The 21,419-nt window shown below is 39.0% G+C and overlaps 1 protein-coding gene across 1 annotated transcript in view; it reads left to right on the top strand.

The window, feature by feature from the left end:
* Nucleotides 1–21,419, top strand: part of adamts15a (ADAM metallopeptidase with thrombospondin type 1 motif, 15a) — a 32,943-nt gene that overhangs the window by 1,382 nt on the left and 10,142 nt on the right. Inside the window, exons 2-3 of the mRNA XM_082169392.1 lie at nt 10,448–10,580; nt 14,440–14,607. Of these exons, the coding sequence (XP_082025518.1) occupies nt 10,448–10,580; nt 14,440–14,607 (301 nt within the window). The remainder of the gene's footprint in view (nt 1–10,447; nt 10,581–14,439; nt 14,608–21,419) is intronic.

Raw genomic sequence — 21,419 nt, 5'->3', positions numbered from 1 at the left:
GCTGCAATTTACTTACCCAATTTAGACATGATTTATGATAACACTGTAATCACATCTTTTAAGTCCAAATGTGCACTGCATAAGTATAAACATGGTGTTTTAATCATGCGTTGTTTAAAAAAAAAAAAAAAAAAAAAAAAAAAAATTTCTATTCTAGAATCTAAAATGTTTTTATTCCAACCTAAACATTTTTTTATATCTGAACACATATTGGTATACAAAGCTTTTTTAACTTTGAAATATATTTTGTGTCTCAAAGAGTAATGGGCAGGCTGCAACAAGAGCGGCCTCTCCAGTTAACCTGCAGTTGCCTCATGTTTATAAGTGTTCTTAAGGTCATGGGTCAGGCCTGCCTTGGAGCTACTGCCCTGTATCGCACTGTGAGTAAGAATGTGTGCTATGAATCACCAGAGATACAATTCACATATGCATAATTAGCAGAGAGATAAAATAATTTGCTCATTGATCTCATTGTACTTTTGGAGCATTATTTTTAATTGAAAGCATTTAGAGCAGGATTAGCAATGATAACTGATTTGAGACTGGACATACAATGTCTAAATAAATAAAAAGAGCAATGTCTTCAGATGGCAGGCCAAATTAGCATTGACATTATGTCAGAGCTAAAAGTCATTTAAACTCTTGGCAGGTCTGAGAAGATTATTTGGGAAGAAAACAGAAAGAGTGTGATCATTTGGAGGTAAAGGGATAGTTCACACAAAGATAAAAGTTCTGTTATCATTTACTCACCCGCATGTCGTTCCAAACCCCATGACTCTTTTTCTTTCATGGAACCCAAAAGGTGACGAATATCTTGGCCACTCTTTTTCATACCGTTAAAATTAATGTGGAAATGTGCTGTCAAACTCCAAAATGACAAAAGGGCACCATAAAGGTGACCTTACTCATGCACTATATTTTAAGTGTTCTAAAGCCATATGATTCTTTCCTTTAAATTTCAGTTTGTTTTGCATCCAAAACTACCGCATGGCTCCAGAAGATTTGGAACAGAGTGCGCTAGTCATACTGACCAATTTAATAATCCTTTTATAGTCGATTGTTTTTTGTCAATTTTCAACATAGGCTCACTCTACCTACATTGTCGCAAAATTCCAAAACTGTACCTACCTGTACATGCAATTCACTGCTGTTTCCATCTGAAATGAACACTAGTGGCAAACACCAACAACCCTTATTCCGTTACATAAATTGTGATGACGTGTAAATTAAAAGATAAATATCTTTATTGGTTACCTAACCTATATGAAATTCTGCTTGTTAGTGTCTGTAACATCAACTTCCTTCAACTTCACATCTTCCTGCCCTTATTTAACCCCACTGCAGAATAAAAGTTTCTCCTCACAAATAGTGCATTGTTTTCATTCATTCCAGCTGTTATCAACTGTTTTAAATGACATTGACCAGGGCAACATTGAGGAATGGCAAAGCTTTGCATTCAGTCTCCAGTCTGTCAAATTATGCTTTTACTCACACAGAAACTCCTTCTTTGCACCGACTCACCCTTACTAACCCACATGAACTCATTTTAGGCTGTCAGCTGTTTTTTACGAACACGTGTATGTGTGAAAACAGCTCCAAATACGCCAGATGAGTGCAACCATTGTATCCTCTGGTAATCTGCTGCAGTTACACATGACCTGAGCTGGACATCCAGACCAGTTATGTCTGCCTAGTCTGGATGACAGCTGTAGTGAATCATTCTAAGAGGAGTAAATGTTTTATTGTTTCTTCTCCAAAGGGAACTTATGAAGCATTTTAGCAAGAGAGCACAGTTACTCCCTACATTCTTCCACTCATTATGTTCATTACTCCCTGTGGACAGAGAGATTGTCGGGTTTCTCCATGGTCTTGGATGAGTCAAGATGATTTGGAGAGGGGCTAGACTTGTACATCTGCTAACCTACATAAAGGACAAAGTTTCCAACCTGAGTAGGTTGTGATTATGCAAGTCTCCATAAATAATACAGAGAGAAATATGAATGAAATGACAAATTGATAGACAGATGAATGAAGGGATGTATGATAGATGAACACTATAGCGGGTAGACATATAGACATAATGCATCTATAAAAATTTAGATTTCCCTGACATTTAAATGGAGATGAGATCTTAATGCATTGGCAATCCATCGCATTAAAGAGCTAAAATCGGGAGATTAGCAAACCCAGACATTTTTGTGCTAGTTGCTGTTTTCCATTCCGTTAAAACGAATGGGGACTGGAGCTTTCAAGCTTCAAAACGGACCAGAAAAGGATCATAAAAGTAGTTCATATATTTCTTATAAGTCTTCTGAAGCTATTCACTTATAGCTTATTCACTTTTCTGCTCTGAAAGAGTTCATGCGAGAAGTAGCACTGTCTAATTTGTGAATGAATCATACTTTTGAGTCAGATCTTTTCAATGAATCAGTTGGATCATGTTTACAGAGCAGGTTTTCAATTGATTTGATCAAGAACCAGCCTGATCCAGATCTTGAATTAATGAAGATAAGAACTTACATTTTGGACTTTTCTTCCCACAAAACTATAATAACTTCAGGATACTTGGAATGGACTTTATGGTTCTTTTGCATCCTTTTTGATGTTTTAAAGTGCATTTGCTTGAATGGATAAATGTTATCAGTATATTATTTACTTTGTGTGTGTGTGTGTGTGTGTGTGTGTGTGTGTGTGTGTTCAATAGACAAAAGAAAGTCAAATTGGTTTGGAACAACATGAGAGTGAGTAAATGATGACAGAACTATTTAAGTTTTTTATTTCAACAAGGCCAATGTATACAAAAGAGTTAAAGGGAGTTTCATACATGACTTTGGGAGATACACTAATGGGAAGTGTCCAGTTTCGAGGGGAGCTTCCCTTAACCACAGTCGCAGCTGTGAGTGATCTTTACCCCTCTTTCTTCTCCCACCCTCTTTCAGTCTGTTCCTTATTACTAGCATTTAATGAGGAGAATCTGAGAAGAGAGAAAACCTACGTGGACACTGCATCTATAGGGTGCTGCAGAGCTCCAATACCAGCTGCAGCCTGGGTGTAAAGTCCAGGTTCAGAAAGTAAAAGTCCTCCTCAGTATTTTGTTCCAATCACCTGGATTTGCTAATTAGCACAGTTTTTTCAGCCAGGAGATAGAACTAATTAGTGAAATCAGCTGGCTGAGTTCATGGGTGGAATAAACATATGGCAGGACTTTTACTTTCTGACCCCTGGACTTTACACCTCAGCAAATTACATAGGCCTATCTTTTTAGCCATCCTGTTCTGTTGTGACCTAATTTTCTGTCAAGTCACCTTTAGGTCACCTTTATTTATATAGCGCCTTTTACAATACAGATTGTTTCAAAGCAGCTTTACAGTGATAACAGGAAATTCATGCACCAAATATTGTTTTGGCTGTACAGCAGTGTCATTGTCTAGCTTAAAGGACAAGTTCGGTATTTTACACTTAAAGCCCTGTTTTCAGATCGTTTCTGATGAAATACAATGGTTAAGATTGAAATTTGGACAAATGCTGCTGGCCCGAGAATTTTCGGTTTCTGTGGTAGCACCCCCCCCCCCCCCCCACCTCCACAATGGTTGCATAGGTGCACTGGAATAATCCTTCCTAAAACGCATGAAACTTTCGTTTACAAAGACGTGAAACTCACCGAGTGGTCAGGGGTGTTCACTGATATGCTCACACAAAAATCGCTGCAAAAGATGCTTTCCAACAGGTGTTTTACCATTCGTTGTAAAACTGTGGCCCTATTTTTCCAAATGCCTCACACCCGTACATTCTTCCGTTGAGAGCTTGAATAATAGACACTCCAGCCCGGCGGCGGAGTAATACCGTACCTCACAGCACATCCAATACAAGTCAATGGAGTTGGACAAAAACTACGATAAAACCTGTTGGAAAGCATCTTTTGCAGCGATTTAGTGTGAGCATATCAGTGAACAGCCCTGACCACTCTGTGAGTTTCACGTCTTTGTAAACGAAAGTTTAATGCGTTTTAGGAAGGATTGTTCCAGTGCACCTATGCAACCATTGTGGAGGTGGGGGGGTGCTAACACAGAAACCGAAAATTCTCGGGCCAGCAGCATGTGTCCAAATTTAAATCTTAACCGTTCTATTTCATCGGAAACGATCTGAAAACAGGGCTTTAAGTGTAAAATACCGAACTTGTCCTTTAATGTGTATTTCACGCATATTTTACGTGTATTTAACATGTATTTCACGTGTTAAATACGGCTTGAATACACGCTGATTTGGGCAAAAAACACATATTTAACGCGTATTTCACGCGTATTTCATGCGTATTTCATGCGTGAAATATGTGTTAAATACACATTGTTGACGTGTTAAAATTCACGTGTTTTTGGCCCTATCGGCTTTCCATACATTGCCAACTACTTGTCTGGGATGCACAATACAGCATTTTTAGTATTTTTCACAGATCCGTGTGAACAAGAATAATTTCGATAACGTTGTCATCTGTACACACGGAAAAAAACGTTTCTGTTTTCAGTACATCGTTCTGTCAAATAATGTATTGGCATCAAAACCAGCAGTGGATTATTGTAGGTATTTTTATTCACCAATTAAATATTATGGCAGTGAGTATGTTTTTTTTTTAAGAAGTACATTTGTTGCAAGAAACAAGAAAAGTCTCAAAATGAGTCATTGTTGGCCAGCCATGCAAAATTACAACAGTTCATGTTTAATAAAAACCAGAGCAAGAATTGTAACTAGGCCACTGTTGCAAGAGAGACTGAGAGTCATGCTATGGCAACATGAAATGTAACCATTACAATAGTGACATAAGATGGATTTACAAAACTTTACATGCAACTTCAGCACATGAACTACAGTTTACAGTGTACACGTGTTGTTAAGAAGGCAGTTACAGTTATAGGACCTTGAGGCAACTAGTATACTGTCAGCTAGTGCAATAGCATTAAGTACAGCGTCACAAGTTTGAGAACTTGTTTCAAAGAATCAGATGACTATTGTTAGTCTCCCAGAAAATATGAAGACCTCTGATGCAAAAGCCTCTAAAAGCCACCTATGTCAAAAAAGAGTGCTCTCCGCAAATAGTGAATGTATACGTAATTCAAATAGTTCATCAAATACTTTCACTTCAAACTCACTAAATCCCAGCCTCAGCCCATTCAGAAATGTCGGTACTTAGGTAGAAAGCTATACATAGGAGCCTGATAAAAATGTTAATATTAAAGATTTTTTAAAATATAGACAGGCTAAGAGGCTTTTGCATCTGAAGTCTTCATATGTTTACTTGAGTGTTGAAAAAGGTGATGTAATTCAATCTACTTTACATCATAATGTTTGCTTTTCGTGTACATCTATGCAAACTGCACACCTTGCTGAAGGAATTATTCTTGTTTGTACATACATCTTCATACTCATATAGCCTACTTGACATTTCATATAGAGCATAACTGTTATTTTATAATAGATCCTTGTGTTATGTATAATTTGGGTAATTGGTAACAGCAAACCAGTTGAAAAGTTTGACTCAACAGTTCATCATGGAGACAGAAAGGCGCATCTGAAGTTTATTTGCATTTAAATGCAGCCCCCGTCAAAGGCATTTGTCCACTATGTGTGGCACTAATGGAAAGTGAAGGATTTGTGCTTATAGCCAATGCATTATACTTTTTAAATAACTGGATTTTTTTCTAAAAGGGTAGGATACTATGCATATATACATAACATATAACATATATGCATATAAAAAGTCCAAATATTTTTTCAAAAATTACAAGAATAGTACTGGATTGCAGAAATACCGAACTAACTGTCACATAACACGTTAGGGAAAAGTAAATGGAATAATTCCTGTGCTTCATATGCTTTTGAGCTAATGTCAGGTTATTTGAGAATGTGCTGTATGATTACTTAGGCTTGCAGTTTAACACTTAAAGGCCCCCTGAAATCAAAATGTAAGTTGTTTAGCTTTTAGTATGAATATGTTAGCCTTAATGTTATGAATAAGATGGTGTGTTCCAAAACAATGACTACGTTCTCATTTAGAAGATATAAGCATTCAAAACTTACAGTCTCTCACTTCCACTAAAATGGATCACAGATTTTTATGACATCACCGCAGACTTCAGCTTCTCATCACATCTTCTGTCCAATCAAATGCTCTCTAGAATCTAAAGTCCCTATGCTATAAATACCACCTGGCTAAAGTGACTGTTGACACGTGATGGAGCAATATGTGCTTGAGATGTGTGTTCGGTTGCTCAAACGCTTGAGTTTTATTCCGTTTTCCAACTGGCTGGTTAAGAATGAAATGGCTAGAATTTATTCACACCTCTACTATTGAATCCAATGTATCATCAGCGCTCGGATTCGCTTCCATGGTGCTGTCGAGTACAACTTGTAGTCTGTGAGGTAAACTAAATGCTATTGAGTAATCTGAAAAGGGGGAGGAGCCATTCAATATGTCCTGCCTTAGCATCCTGTTTCAGTAGAAATTATGTCAATGCATCATACAAAGCTGCGTGACAAGGCAATTCAGTGGGTCTTTAAGTGTTTTAATCATATCTGCCATCTTGAAAAACAAAATGCTTTAGTGGGGTCTATAAAAGTTAAACATGTAGGTCTGGTTTCACAGACAGGGTTTAGATTAAGCCAGGATTAGGCCTTAGCTCAATTAGTACATTTAAGTAGCTTTTATAAACATGTCTCAAAAAAGAACAATACTGGTGTGCATCTTAAAACAAAACATTGGCACTGACATTTTAAGATGCAAATGTACAAGATCTATGCATTTGATATAAACTTTTAATATCTTTTAAGGCTTAAAAGATGTATTATCCTGTGGCTCCTTCTAGTGGGCAACATTAATATCACAGCTTAGAATTTGTCGCCTCCAGAGCATCATAAATTCATGAAACTCATGAAATTCAGCTTGTTTGCTCAAATTTGTTCTCTGCGTCATTTAACACTGAAGAAAAGAATGAATGTTTATCAAATGTCTAATATAAGTTATAATTAAGTTTTTTTATATTGAGATCACAGAAAACCACTTCTATGTTAAAGATCATGAGAAAATTAAGTTGAGATCATGAGAAAACTTTTGTTGTCAAGGTCACGATCATGAGAAAACAACTTTGTTATGTTGAGAAAACAAGAAATAAAAAATAATAATGCATGGCCTCTTAAGGCTCCCATTGCTAATGTTACCAGCATCAAACATTTGCACAATCCTACATCTGCCTTTGCAGCTATGTTCCTTAGTTGGCAAACTAAAAGTCACCAACAGCCTTGGGCTACATAGGCCCATCTCCTATTTTTATATAACAACATATTTGGTTTGAAAATGATCACTAGCTTGGAGCTTGTTGACTGCCATGTGAGCTTGTTTTTTTGCAGTCTGTGTGGTTCTCAAGTTCGTCACATGGTACGATTGAAGAGAAACTCTTTTACTGAGCGTTTTGGGCAGTAGAGAATTTGGAACAAAATGAAACAACAACAAAATGGCTAAACTAAATCTCTCAAATAATAATTGAGAAATACACTGTTGCAATCATTAGAAAAATCATCTCAATTTTGTAATTTTGAAGCACTACAATTTGATTGCTATGTGGCCTGTATTTAATTATGCGCTTGTTTGCACAGACACTCTGTTGGAAGTGTACATCTGCTTGGGTTGCTAACCATATAACCACTATCGCCCTGCAGGGGTAGAGTTAAATAGTTTATCAGAGAAAGTACAACAATGATCTAGATAGAAAGTGCGAAGGAAGGCAAGAGTTAGTGAGAGAGGGAAAAGAGAGAGAAATGCACATATGGAACAGTTTGGATTTTATAAAGGCATAATGAAAGTCGTATGTTTGCAATGTTGGATGCCAATTGGGTCAGCGCTGCTTGTGGAGAGTATGGGCAATACCCCCCCCCCCCCCCCCCCCTCCTCCTCCTCCTCCTCTCCCTCTCCTCCACCCTTCCTCCTCCCTGTTTTGCTGAGGATAAAGAGATTTCTGGCCAAGAGGATGGATAAAAAACAGTGGATAGATAAGTTACTTGAAATGACTTGGAAGTCTCTGCTCTCACTGCTTATCTAACATTGTGAGAGCACTGGACCCATTTTGTTTCCTCCACCTGGCACAGGCAGATGGCTGGAATCCAGTGAAAAGGCCCATACCTTATTTTATATTATCGGGCACTTGGAGTCTGAACGGAGGGTATAACTCAATGGTGTAACATGAAACTGATCAGATAATATCTTAAATGGTTTTTGACAAATATTGCATGAAAAAAAACTAAACCTTTCACCTTATTTGCTCTTTTCTTCATATTTCAACCAGCAGTCCAAACAGATTTTAGATCCAGGTCACACAAGTACAAGTTTTTCAGAACAGGGATCTGGCCTACAGCGTTTCAAATTTTTAATCAGATGTTTCATATTTCCACGGAACTTAAACTTATTTTTCCCTGAATGTTTGTTTGTAATAGATTGTGTATAGCAGTCTACTTTGTGGACTACATATGACCAAAGTAATGAACTTAACACCATAATTGTGAACAACTACAATTGTTCATGTTCTTTAGTAATCCAATCAGCAAACCGTCTGCTTTCAGATTGTTTGTGTATACTTGTAACTAGAGCAGAGTGGCTAATTTAATCACTCATGTGAAGTTAAAAACCCTTGTGCATAGAACAGCTGGTGTTGAGGTAGTGGAGAATGGAATGATTTAGAAAAAGAGGTCACACCTTTCCTGTTACATGCATTTGTGGGAAGAGGCCATGTTGCCTTCATGTAATAATAGGCTGCATTTTTTTCCAACTTTGCTGTATTTTCATCCTGAGTGTAGAGTCAGGTCATGCAGAAAGGTAGGGGGCATGCCGAAAGGTTTTTACAATTGGTCGTGATAGCAGCCTGTTAGGGTGTGGGGTAGGGTTAGGGTTTAGTTTCTGTTGTAGCATTGTGTACCTTTTTGCATGCCCATTATGACCTGCAGCTATCCCTGTCTCTCTGTCTCACAGATTAGTTGTTACACAAAATGATGACTGAAGAATACACTCCCAACCACTTTATTTCTGGCAGATGCCTGACTACAGGGAAGTTCTTTGACCTGTTGAATGTTTGAGTGAGGCAGCTATCATCAGAAGGTCTAAAAAGATTCAGGGGACTTTGTTTATGATTAGCCCCATGATGATCATTGGGAGTTAGCAGCTGGATTCTCATATATCAAGAAATGTAGAGAAGATGTGAGAACTAGGTCAAATAAAAAAAACAAAATGAGAGAGACCAGAAGAAACCCCCTGTCCTTATAAGCTGTCTTGGACTTTAACTAAATGACTAACAATTTTATGTTTATGTATAAATATATGAGTTGTTGCTCACACTGATTTGTGACTTCAGCTTAGACAATGCAATTTAAATTGTGGTCAAAACTATCAGATCAAAAGTTGTGTTAAAGGAGTTGAATAAACTGTCTCTTTTGAATGTGGTGAAGCTTCTGTTCCCTTTAAACGTGTTGTAGCCAGAAAGAAACTCTACTTTTAATGCTAAGGTTACGACCGCAGTCAGTGTTAGTCCTTTTTTGGGAGTTGGTATAGGGTGTTGCACCATGGGATAAGGTTGACCAGCAAACCTGCTATTATGATGTTTAGTCAGTAGGGCTCAACAGATATTTTGAGAAAATTCATATAACACAATATAGGTCAGTTGTAAATTCCTTTGGACTGAGATATTGTATTTTACAACAACAAAAATAAGAGATATTTGGGGTATCTGAAATATTTCCATGTCAATCAAAAGCACATTCCTCTAGCTAACTATTTCTTATTTTTGACTCACTTTCCTTTTCATTACGCTAGTGTGATTCTTCAGTTACATTTACCTGCATATCAGTGCTGCCCGAAAGTTTTTAAAATAATTTTTATTATCACTAATATTATAACTTTACGCCAGGATTTATGCACCAATGATTGAAACCCAGCCTGATCTCATGAAATGCATCTCTATAGAACACATTGTACGCGCAAATGAGTTTAAACTAATACGCACATACCCCACACCACTAATCCTACCCAAGTGTACAATAAGCATGTACCCCACACCACTAATCCTACCCAAGGGGTTTAGAGTGCGTATCATATGCACATAAAAAATTATTTCCGTGTATAAATTCCATGATAAATACAATGCGTGCTATAGAGATGCATTTCATGAGATTGGGTTGTTGAAACCACATGCCATTGGGTGACACTGCCTAGCATTATCACCCATTTGTATATTTACTGAAGGCTAAATGTAGCCTATTTAAAATTACACTTACCCTTGTATGGGTTAAATATGTGAAAATGTAATTTGTACTCAATTTGACTTGTAATTACAAACAAAATTAGCATTTACAATGTGTTAAAAAATTCAGATAAGGATAATGACCACAATTTGTTAATGTTTTGCTGATCTAGGACCTGTGTGGAGCTTCAACATGTGACACACTGGGTATGGCAGATGTTGGCACCATGTGTGATCCCAAGAGAAGTTGTTCTGTGATTGAAGATGATGGGTTGCCATCTGCCTTCACTACTGCCCATGAGCTTGGTAAGTGTAAACAGATGTATAAAGCGCAACAGTAGGGTTGTGGCATTTAAAATCCCATTCATTTTCTCCATTGAGCGCTCGAGTTTCATTCCGTTTTCCAACTGTACGTTGGTTAAGAATGAAATGGCTAGAATTTATTCACACCAGTATAAAATAGAAAAATGGTCTATGAAAAAACTACATTACCCATAATCCCTGGCTCTCCTATAACTATTTGACTCATTAGCAGTTTGCCCCTGCTGGCAGATGTTGTAACTACAACATTTGCTGGCAAAAAGCTTGTTTCCCTTTCTAGGGAATGCCACACTGTATCTGATGTCGACGCTATGGGGAATGCCTCAGCGTGACTGCATCTGAAGCAGGTGTCATTGGCGCAACGTGTGACGGCGTACTGCGGAAGCTATTAAGAATACTCAGAACAATGCAGCATTAGCTTCTGTGTCTTCAGCAAGAAGTAGGTGGATCTTGTGACCATCGAGGCAGGGGATTTAGAGGATTCGCCACTTCTATCCCCTGCTTATGAGGAGCTGGTGGAGGTTGTTACAAGTGCAGTGGCCAAGTGAAACATTGATTGGCTGGCTGAGAAACAAGAATCGGATCGTAAGAGCAAGCTGGATGAGCGCTTCCTGCCCAGTAAAACGCATCGTCCATGTCGGGCCTGCCTCTCTGTCTAGACCTCCACACCAAGGTGTTGAGGTCCAGGGAAAAGCCCTTCTCCTCACGTATATCCAGCCTCACTATCTCTAACTACGCTTTGTTTGTGGGGATGAGGGAGCACGGCTATGGAGCGATGCCCAGGATTGAAGAGACGCTGGCATGCTATCTCTCCGCTGAGGCTGCATCGTCCCTCAAGGCCCCGACCCTGCCCACCAAACCGTGTAGAACAACATTATCTCTGGTAGGCTAGGCTTACATGGCAGCAGGTCAAGCTAGTGAATGCCTTTACACAATGGCCATCCTTCAGGCATACCAGGCCGACCTGCTAAAGGACCTTGATGACGGTGAGGGGGTTGGGTATGACACGATTAAAGGGGCCACCAAGGGGATGGCCCACGTCATCGGGTGCTCCATGTCAGCTCTAGTGGCTATGGAGAGACATCTATGGTTAAATCTCTTGGGCATCAAGATAAAAGTTCCTCCTTGATGACCCGCTGTCTTCTCCTGGCCTCTTCGCCAATGCTGTCTGCTCGGTCGTTGAAAGGTTCCAGGAGGCTTAGAGACAGTCTGCAGCATTACAGAGATTTATCCCTCGCTGGCCCCTGGCCCCAGGGGTTTTTGCCAGAGAGCAACCCCAGCCATCAGCCTCTAGCTGCTCACATAGGAACAGCAGAAAGAGAGTGTTGCTCCTCAAGCCTCCCCACAAAGTGCTTGGGGGCTGAGACAGCACTCTTGCTGTAGTAAGGGGGGGATTCAACAGGGTGTTATCTATGGTAGTGGGCCCTGAGCAGGCTCAGGTACTGGAACAGGGAGTTTAGTCTCTCTTGGCGAAGGAGGCCATTGAATGTATTCCTCGTCTTGAGAGGGATTCCGGGTTCTTCAGCCGGTACTTAAAACTTTCAACCCCCTTCAAGGATGGGGGTTGCGTCCCATCATAGATTTGCGTCAGTTTCACCATACTCTGAGGAGATACAGGTTCAAAATGTTGACGATTTCTCTTATCATGACTCAAATCAGATCTGAGGACTGGTTTGTCACGATAGATAAAAAAACACGTACTTCCATTTCCATTCTTCTTCAACATAGGAAGTTCCTAAGGTTCGCTTTTGGGGGAAAATCTTACCAGTATCGGATACTTTCTTTCAGCTTAGCATTATCCCCTCGCACCTTTACAAAGTGCATGGATGCAGCTCTGGCTCCTCTCAGACTCCAGGGCATCCGTGTGTTCAATCACATCAACGACAGGGTAATCTTAGCTCAGTCTCAAGAGATGCCGGTTCAGCATCGAGATGTCGCCCTCACCCACATAAGGCACTTGGGGTTAAGACTAAACTCCAAGAAGAGTTTAAAGGTCAACTTTTATAGGACTAGTTTGGGACTCGGTTACCATGCAGGCATGACTGTCTCCTGCTCGTAGAGTCGATTCTCTCAGCAGTGAACAAAATCAGGCTAGGCCAGGCCATCATGGTAAAACAATTTCAAAAGCTCCCTCACAGGCTGGGGAGCGGTTCATGACAGCCGCTCGACTTGAGGTCTGTGGAGAGGTCATCATCTCTCTTGGCACATAAACTGCCTGGAGATGATGGTTGTATTTCTAGTCCTGAATAACTCCCTCCCAGATCTCAGACGCTATCATGTTTATGTTCGTACAGACAATACATCGGTAGTCTCATACATAAATTAGGAGGTCTGAGGTTGCGCCCTCTTTGCAGACTAGCACACCAGATCCTTCTGTGGTCCCAGGGCAAGCTGCTCTCCAGGAGGGATCTTCTGTTGTAGACCGGGCAAAATCTACCACCCCCAGTCGGAGATGTAGAAGATTTGGGTTTGGCCCCTGAGGGGAACCGTCTCTTGAACTATGGTCTCTCAGCTGAGGTTTTTGAGACCATCCTAAACTCTAGAGCTCCCTAAAGTGGAGAGTCTTCACATTATGGTGTAGAGAATGCCAGTTTGACAGTTAACTGCCCAGTGGATTCAGTGGCAGAGTTCCTTTAGGATTGTTTTTCCACATGGCAGCGATAGCTGCCTTCCACACATGTTAGGCAATGGGTCTTTAGCGAGACACCAATTAATAACCCATTTCCTTCATGGCAAGGTCTGCAGTTCACGTTAGAGTTCCGGCCTGGGATTTGGCCGTTGCTCTGGAAGGGTTGCTCCAGGCACCCTTCGAGCCCCTGGACTCAATCTCAGAGAAATTCCTAGCACTAAAAATGGCATTTCTGTTGGCTATTACATCCCTTAAGAGGGTAAGAGATTTGCAGGCCCTGTCAGTTGCCTCCCCCTGCCTAAAATTTGCTGCGGGTAGGTTTAAAGCCATCTTACACCCAAGACCGGGCTACGTGCCCAAAGTACCCACGGATATAGCATATTATCTGATCTTGCTGGCCTTTCATCCTCCTCCTTTCGTGTTGGTGGACCAAGATAAGCTCAATCTGCTTTGCCCAGTTAAGGGCTTTGAGACTTACGTCCATTGACTGCCCAGGGGCGTAACACTTGACCAGCTGCTGGTTTGATTCGGTGCACCCAGCTAAAATATTGATTTAATACATTGTGCACAATATCACTGACTCACACTCAAAACAGTTTGTCCTTAACTAGTATTCAGATTATATCTCCCAGCACAAACATAATGCTTCAATAACAAGCCTATTGCATTGTCACTTATTTTATTTTGAGGGGCTGAAATCACTTATCTGAATGCTTGCCAATGCCAACCCTGCAAAACATGTGGGACTAGAACCAGTTATTTCAGTATCCAAAATCTTTTGGAGGATCTAGACAACATTGTCCCAGAGATATGATGTTCATTCAGTTCAGATTAGCTCAGTGGAACAGTGAGAAAAGATAAGCTCTATTGAAGTGGCTTGTTTCCCTGTAGGAAGCCTCATAGGCGGTTTTGTAAATGTTTCCTCTCAAGGCCAGGGAGGAAATGTGGGGAGCTGTTGGAGGTATTGTAGAAGTGACTCAGCATAGCTTTGGTCTGATTGCTGACAGGAAAATTGTGTGAAAGTTATTGGAATTATTGGTGATTTAAAAGGCAAAAATCTAAACTTACATTTGTATAATTTCCAGAGATGGTTCATTTACATCAACATGGAGTGCTGGCACACATTGCATTTTATGTCTATTTTTTTATCTCCTCTTCTGTGTTTTCATAATTTCTCACTCTTTCCTTCTCCCCTTTATTCCTTCTCCGCTGCAGGACATGTATTCAATATGCCACATGATAATGTTAAGGCATGTGAGGAGGTTTTTGGCAAGCTGCAGGACAATCACATGATGTCTCCCACTCTGATCCGAATCAACCGCACCAGTCCTTGGTCCCCATGCAGTGCTGCCATTATCACCGACTACCTGGACGGTGGACATGGTAAGTCAAAGAAAGTGAAACATAGCAGGATGAGACTTTGTGAATTTGAGAAAGTGCTCATGAATTTTTAAGCAAACTGAGGTGGCCTGAATATGGTTTGCTTGTAACGTGAATTACAAATGCGACTGTGTGTGCACTTTTGCATAATGCCTAATCCTGTAGATTTGGCCTTTAAAGGGTTACCGTACATAGGTAAAGCCATGTGAAAGTGAAGAAATTACAACACTATTGAAATATAACACTATTTTTTGAATGCCTTTACAAATATATGTTTATATCAAAATGTAGTGTGGTCAGTTTAAAAAAAAATATAATTTTGTCATTTAAGCTATAGATTTTTTTTTTGCTAAAGATGTTTTATTTATTGATTGCATTAGTGTCTAATGAAGTTACGTGTTTAACATGAGGGTTGGAGCAGCTATGTACCCAACTGTTTAGGGTCAGTAATGGCTTGTTTCCACCGAGTGGTGCGGTACAGTACGGTACGGTACAGTACAGTCCAGTACAATTTGGGACGGTAAACCCTGATCCGGCTTGCGTTTCCACCGCCAACAGGACCCTTACTTGGTACTGTAGGCGTGGTGTTTGCCGGAAAGAAACGATTGACGTCAGATCTTGTTCTTGCTTCTCGGCATGTGGCTGTTTGTCACTAGAAAACGCGCTCCGACATTAGGCATTTCTCAATACCAAGTACGCAAAGTTCGGACTTACCAAGTTCGACTCAGAAGAACTCCCGAGGACGCAAGTCCGTTAATTCTGCAAATGGAACAGCCGTTCTTGAAAGCGTCACTCAGCTCACTCTGCTACTCCGGTTATCTCTGTATTTACATTTTAGGCCACAATAAAACGAAATATGTTATGAAACACCACTCTGCCTCTTTTCGTTTTCATTTAAAGACATTTGAAACATTATAGGCTCACAAATGTGGTTCAGGCAATGTGTATTGATTATATTCACCCCATGCATATCGTTAGCCTATTTATAACAAAACAAATATAAAACACAACCCTGCCTCTTTTCGTTTAAATTTAAAAAAATGTTAAACATATTCCAGGCAATATGTGCTTTTGTACTAAACAACAAATGTTGCAATAAACAACATTACAGTGATCATCTTGTAATAAAATGAAAAATGACAAAACTTAACCCTATCTCTTTTTGTTAAATTTCAGTTTTATCAGTAATAGCCATTATAAAAGTCTAAGTAAAAGGTACAAGAAGCTATACAATAAGAAATAAAGCGAACAATTCAGCCAAATATACAAATTCAGTGCTCTAGTCTAACGTTACAATGGTAAAGTTAAATAGCCTAAATATATGAAACTTCACTCAGCCCTCAGCCAAAACAATTGGCCAGGGAACAAATTATAGATTCACGAGACCAAAGATCGCCCGTTAGGTCTACACAAGACGAATTATATCTCATGTTTAAGCACTACAGAGACGTCAGAGTCAGCGACAAATGTCAGAACGACTGGAAAGGCTGTTCCAGGCGGGGTACATGAGCGCAGAGCGCCCGGTGATCGCCTGGAATGGATCTCATAACCTGGATACATTTTTTATAAATCTTTATAAATAAACCACAGATTTGAGCTTTAAACAACTACATTCTCAACTGAAAAACTCTTAAAACTGCATTTCATTACACAATAACAGTAGTATTATATTTCAACTGTATATTAAAAAATAGCGCTTATTATGTTGTCATTCCTCTTGTAGCACATGCAAGTGATGATTCTCTGTCGACCAATCAACGTTCTGCAGTGAGTCTACCTCCACCCTTTAGGTACCATACCACTGTGCTAGGTACCCCAACGGAAGGGTACCGAAAAAGTGGTACGGTATGGTTCGGCATTTTGGTACCATTCACAACTTTTGGACAGTGGAAACGGAAATAATTGCGTACCGTACCGCTCGGTGGAAACGAGCCATACGTTTAAAAAAATATATAAACTAATCATTTAATTCAGCAAGGAAGCGTTAAATTGATCAAAAGTGACAGTAAAGACATTAACTAGAGGTTAAGTTTGTAAACAAATTTTGATGTTGGCTTGAGAAAGTCCGAATGGGCAGCCTGACTCAAAGCACATGTATTTTTTTTATTCTAATAAATAAGCTTATTATTACAGCAAAATTATTCATATAAGTTAAAGTTCACTATAAGCAAAGCACAAGCAATAGTCAAGTCAAGTCAAGTCAAGTTTATTTGTATAGCGCTTTTCACAATACAGATTGTATCAAAGCATCTTCACAGTATTAAATTAAAATAATACAACAAAGTTTGTTTCAAGAGGAATTTATTGATTGATAAAATTAAATTAAATATCCCCAAAATATCCCCAACTGAGCAAGCCAAAGGCAACAGTGGCAAGGAACCGAAAAACTTCATCAAGTGACCTAATGGTGTCCTAAAACTCCATCAGGTGACCTAATGGAGAAAAAAAAAACCTTGGGAGAACCCAGGCTCAGTCGGGGGCCAGTTCTCCTCTGGCATTTATGAGCTAGAGGCCGGATTGTAGTTTGAACTGTAGGATTATATGAATGCCTGGCTGAAGAGATGCGACTTTAATCTAGTTTTAAACTGGGAGAGCGAGTCTGAGCAACGAACAGTATCAGGAAGACTATTCCAGAGTTTTGGAGCCAAATGTGAGAATGCTCTCCCTCCTTTGGTGGTTCTGGATATCCTAGGTATGACCAAAAGCCTTGAATTTAGTGATCTTAAAGAGCGCGATGGATTATAGGGTGATAAAAGATCCGTTAAATAGACTGGAGCTAAGCCGTTTAGGGCTTTATAGGTCAGTAGCAATACCTTGTAATTAATACGGAACTTTATAGGTAACCAATGCAGTGATGATAAAATCGGTGTTATATGATCATATTTTCTTGATCTAGTAAGAACTCTAGCGGCGGCATTTTGGACTAACTGTAGCTTGTTTATTGAGGATGCAGGACAACCAGCTAGTAAAGCATTACAGTAATCCAGTCTCGAGGTCATGAATGCATGAACTAACTTTTCTGCATCAGAAACTGATAGCATATTACGTAGCTTAGCAATGTTTCTAAGGTGGAAAAATGCTGTTTTTGTAACATATGAAATATGATTTTCAAAAGACAGGTTACAATCGAGTATGACACCCAGGTCTTTTACTGTAGAGGATAAAGTAACAGGACATCCTATGATGTTAAAGTTGTATTGTGCGAGGTTTTGTGGGCGGTTTTTTGAACCGATAAGTATTACCTCTGTCTTGTCTGGATTTAATAAAAGAAAATTACGGGTCATCCAATCTTTTATATCTTTAACACACTCTGTCAATTTGGAAAATTTTGCGTTTTCATCCGGCCGTGATGAAATATATATTTGAGTGTCATCAGCATAACAATGGAAACTAATTCCATGTTTCCTTATAATATTTCCAAGTGGCATCATATATATTGAAAATAACAGAGGGCCTAATACAGATCCCTGCGGCACTCCATAGTTTACTGGAGTTATGATCGATTTTTCTCCATTTAAATAGACAAAATGGTAGCGGTCAGATAGGTATGATTTGAACCAGCTTAGTGCTTGTCCTTGAACACCAGTATAATTTTGTAGTCGATCTAAGAGTAATGTATGATCTATAGTATCGAACGCAGCACTAAGATCAAGTAAAACTAGTATTGAGATACAGCCTTGGTCAGAAGCTAAAAGTAAATCATTTGTGATTTTAACGAGCGCAGTTTCAGTGCTATGATGCGGTCTGAATCCAGACTGAAACTTTTCATAGATCTCATTTTGTTGCAAGAAAGAGCCCAGTTGAGCGGACACCACTTTTTCTAATATTTTAGACATAAATGGAAGATTTGAAATGGGTCTATAATTTGCTAGATTATTATGATCTAATTGTGGTTTCTTAATGAGAGGTTTTATAACTGCCAGTTTAAATGTTCTTGGAACATGACCTAAAGATAAAGACGAGTTAATAATATTGAGGAGAGGATCTTCCACTACAGGTAACACTTCTTTCAGTAGTTTAGTTGGTATAGGATCTAATAAACATGTTGTTGTTTTAGATGAAGTGATAAGTTTATTTAACTCTTTTTGTTCTATAGTTGCAAAGCACTGTAATTGTTCTTTCGGGGTGATAATTGAAGCTGAATTATAAGGCGCGATTGAAGATTGAACGTTTACAATTGTGGTTCTGATGCTTTCTATTTTCTCAGTGAAGAAGTTCATGAAATCATTACTACTGAACTGTAACGGGATATTTTGTTCGGGTGACGTCTGTTTATTTGTTAGTCTAGCCACGGTGTTAAATAAAAACCTTGGATTGTTTTGGTTGTTTTCTATTAGTTTGCGGAGGTGCTCAGCCCTGGCCGCTTTTAGGGCCTTTTTATAACGTGACATACTGTCTTTCCACGCGATTCTAAAGACCTCTAAATTAGTTTGTTTCCATTTACGCTCTAAAATACGCGTTTCTCTCTTTAAAACATGCGTAGTATTGTTATACCATGGTGCTTTATTTTTCTCTCTGACCTTTTTTAATTTAATAGGTGCAACCACATCCAATGTTCTAGAGAGAATGGTGCTCATAGTGCTAGTTAGTTCTTTTAGTTCATCTGTTTGTTTGGGTTCAGGCAGCAGCTGAGACAGATTAGATAAGCAATTTGAGAAATTATCTATGGTGGATGGGAGGATTGTTCTGCCTGGTTGATAACGCGACGCCGCATGACATATTACAGCAGTACGTAATATGCAAGTTACCATGTAGTGATCAGTGACTTCATCACTTTGTGGAATGATATCTATATCGGTTGGATCGGTTCCATGTGATATAATTAAATCAAGTGTATGATTAAGACGATGTGTTGGTCCGGTGACGTTTTGCTTGACCCCAAATGAATTTAATAAATCTGTAAACGCAGCTCCTAACGCATCATTTGGATTATCTACGTGTATGTTAAAATCTCCAACAATTAGTGCTTTATCGACATTGACTAATAGGTCTGAGAGAAAATCTGCAATAGCACAAATAAATCAGGTTTCAGGTATGTAGGTGTTCAGGTACACCAATATTCATCAATATTCATATTCAGTCAATGCCAGGGAGTGATTTTTTTTTTTTTTGATTAACATTAAAGACAGCAGCTGGTAAATGCAGGCGCTTTAAGACATAAGACATTAAGACTTTCTTTCTCAACTGTTTTCACCTTATTCCGCCCCACCCACTTTTAATACTTCACTCTTCCGCATTTTGTCATTCGACTTCCGCTAAACTGACACGGCACATCCGGTAGCTAGTTCAGTAGTTAGAAGATTGTTTATAGCTATCCAAAACTTTAGCGAAATGACAAATAATGTTAATACCGTAAATGTTTTAAATTGGGAGCACGGAGAAAACTTTGTACGACAATCAGATGGTCTCTTGTTGTCCCATTCATCGGCATTGTTAACGTGGGTAGACGATATGAAGAAGTGGCCAGAGGTAACCTATGGGGACATATTTAACTACTTCGTCCTGTCAGAAAGAGTTGATGAAGCAGCAATGAAAAATTATAATTATGTTGCTTTCCACAAGATACTTGCAGCTTTGTAAATAAACAGGAATGAGAATAATTAGGGTTAAGGATAGGATATTAGGTAATTGTGGTGGGATGAATTTTAAATTGGTTGTGTTAAACAAGAGATACATTTGTGATTTTGTGTTTAAGAAAAATATAAATGATTAAATAAGTTGTATAAAATCAGTTGTAAGAAGTGTTTGATGTTTTCATGAAGCTAGAGACACCTTCTACTGATGCCTCTTCATGTAGAGGTAATATTTCACCATTTAATTTAAAGTATATTTAAAAAGTAATAAACCAAGATGGAATTCATTTACAAACTTGACATGACTTATTCCTTCTAACCAGAAGACTTAATTCCTTTAAGTTTTAAGGGGAATCTACAGAGCTCACATTATATGGTTTTATAATAAATTACTGACAGGTAACATCTGGTCATATAAAAATAACTATTCACAACAGGTAACATCTGGTCACATTGTAAAGGTTTATAAAAAATAACTACTTACACTGTTTACACTGATTAGTTAAAGCAAAACCAAAGCAGAAAGTATAGACAGACGTGGAACGCACCTGGCTACAAATCAATATTTATTCATCCTCTATATCAGAAATTATTTCGCTTCGAAGGTTGCACAGGGCTGCACAAATTCTCAGAATTGTATCAATTTTAGGGGTGAAGTTAATTGGAAATGTTTGAGACGGCACTTTGAAGTTTTTAAGTCGGCATATGACCCGCTCAACGTGGACACGTACATTGGCGATTCGCCTAGTGTTAGTGGTGTCTTCTTCAGAGAGTTGCATGCCTCTCTTGGTGAATGCTGGAAGGACAAGTTTCACCTTTCTTTCATAGAGGAGATCGGTAATGGTGAAGCCTCTGTCTGCCATTACTTCATCGCCTGGACGAAGGTATTCCAGGAACCCTGAATTTGCAGTTATGAATTTATCACTGCACCTTCTTCCATACGCTGGTGAGATGAACATGATCAGTCCACACGGTGCAATACGCTGATTTCACGCAGCCGCCATTTTGAAATCGAAAGTGAGGCTCCGGTGGGAAGAACCCCGGAAGTAAAGATAAACAACAATGCCTTGGATTACCAACCTGAAGCTGCTGCCGCGATTTACACTATTGGATGTTAATATCCAATATAGGATATGTATATAGTTCATTCCTGCTTCGTTTTTTACATTCTGAATTATATATAAAAAAATTATTTTATTTATAAATGAATTTCACTGTATATAGTCTAAAGTATGAAAGAAA

This window comes from Leuciscus leuciscus (assembly GCF_965113295.1).
Source record: "Leuciscus leuciscus genome assembly, chromosome: 5".
NCBI classification, from domain to species: domain Eukaryota; kingdom Metazoa; phylum Chordata; class Actinopteri; order Cypriniformes; family Leuciscidae; genus Leuciscus; species Leuciscus leuciscus.
This window is presented reverse-complemented; position numbering and strand designations above follow the sequence as displayed.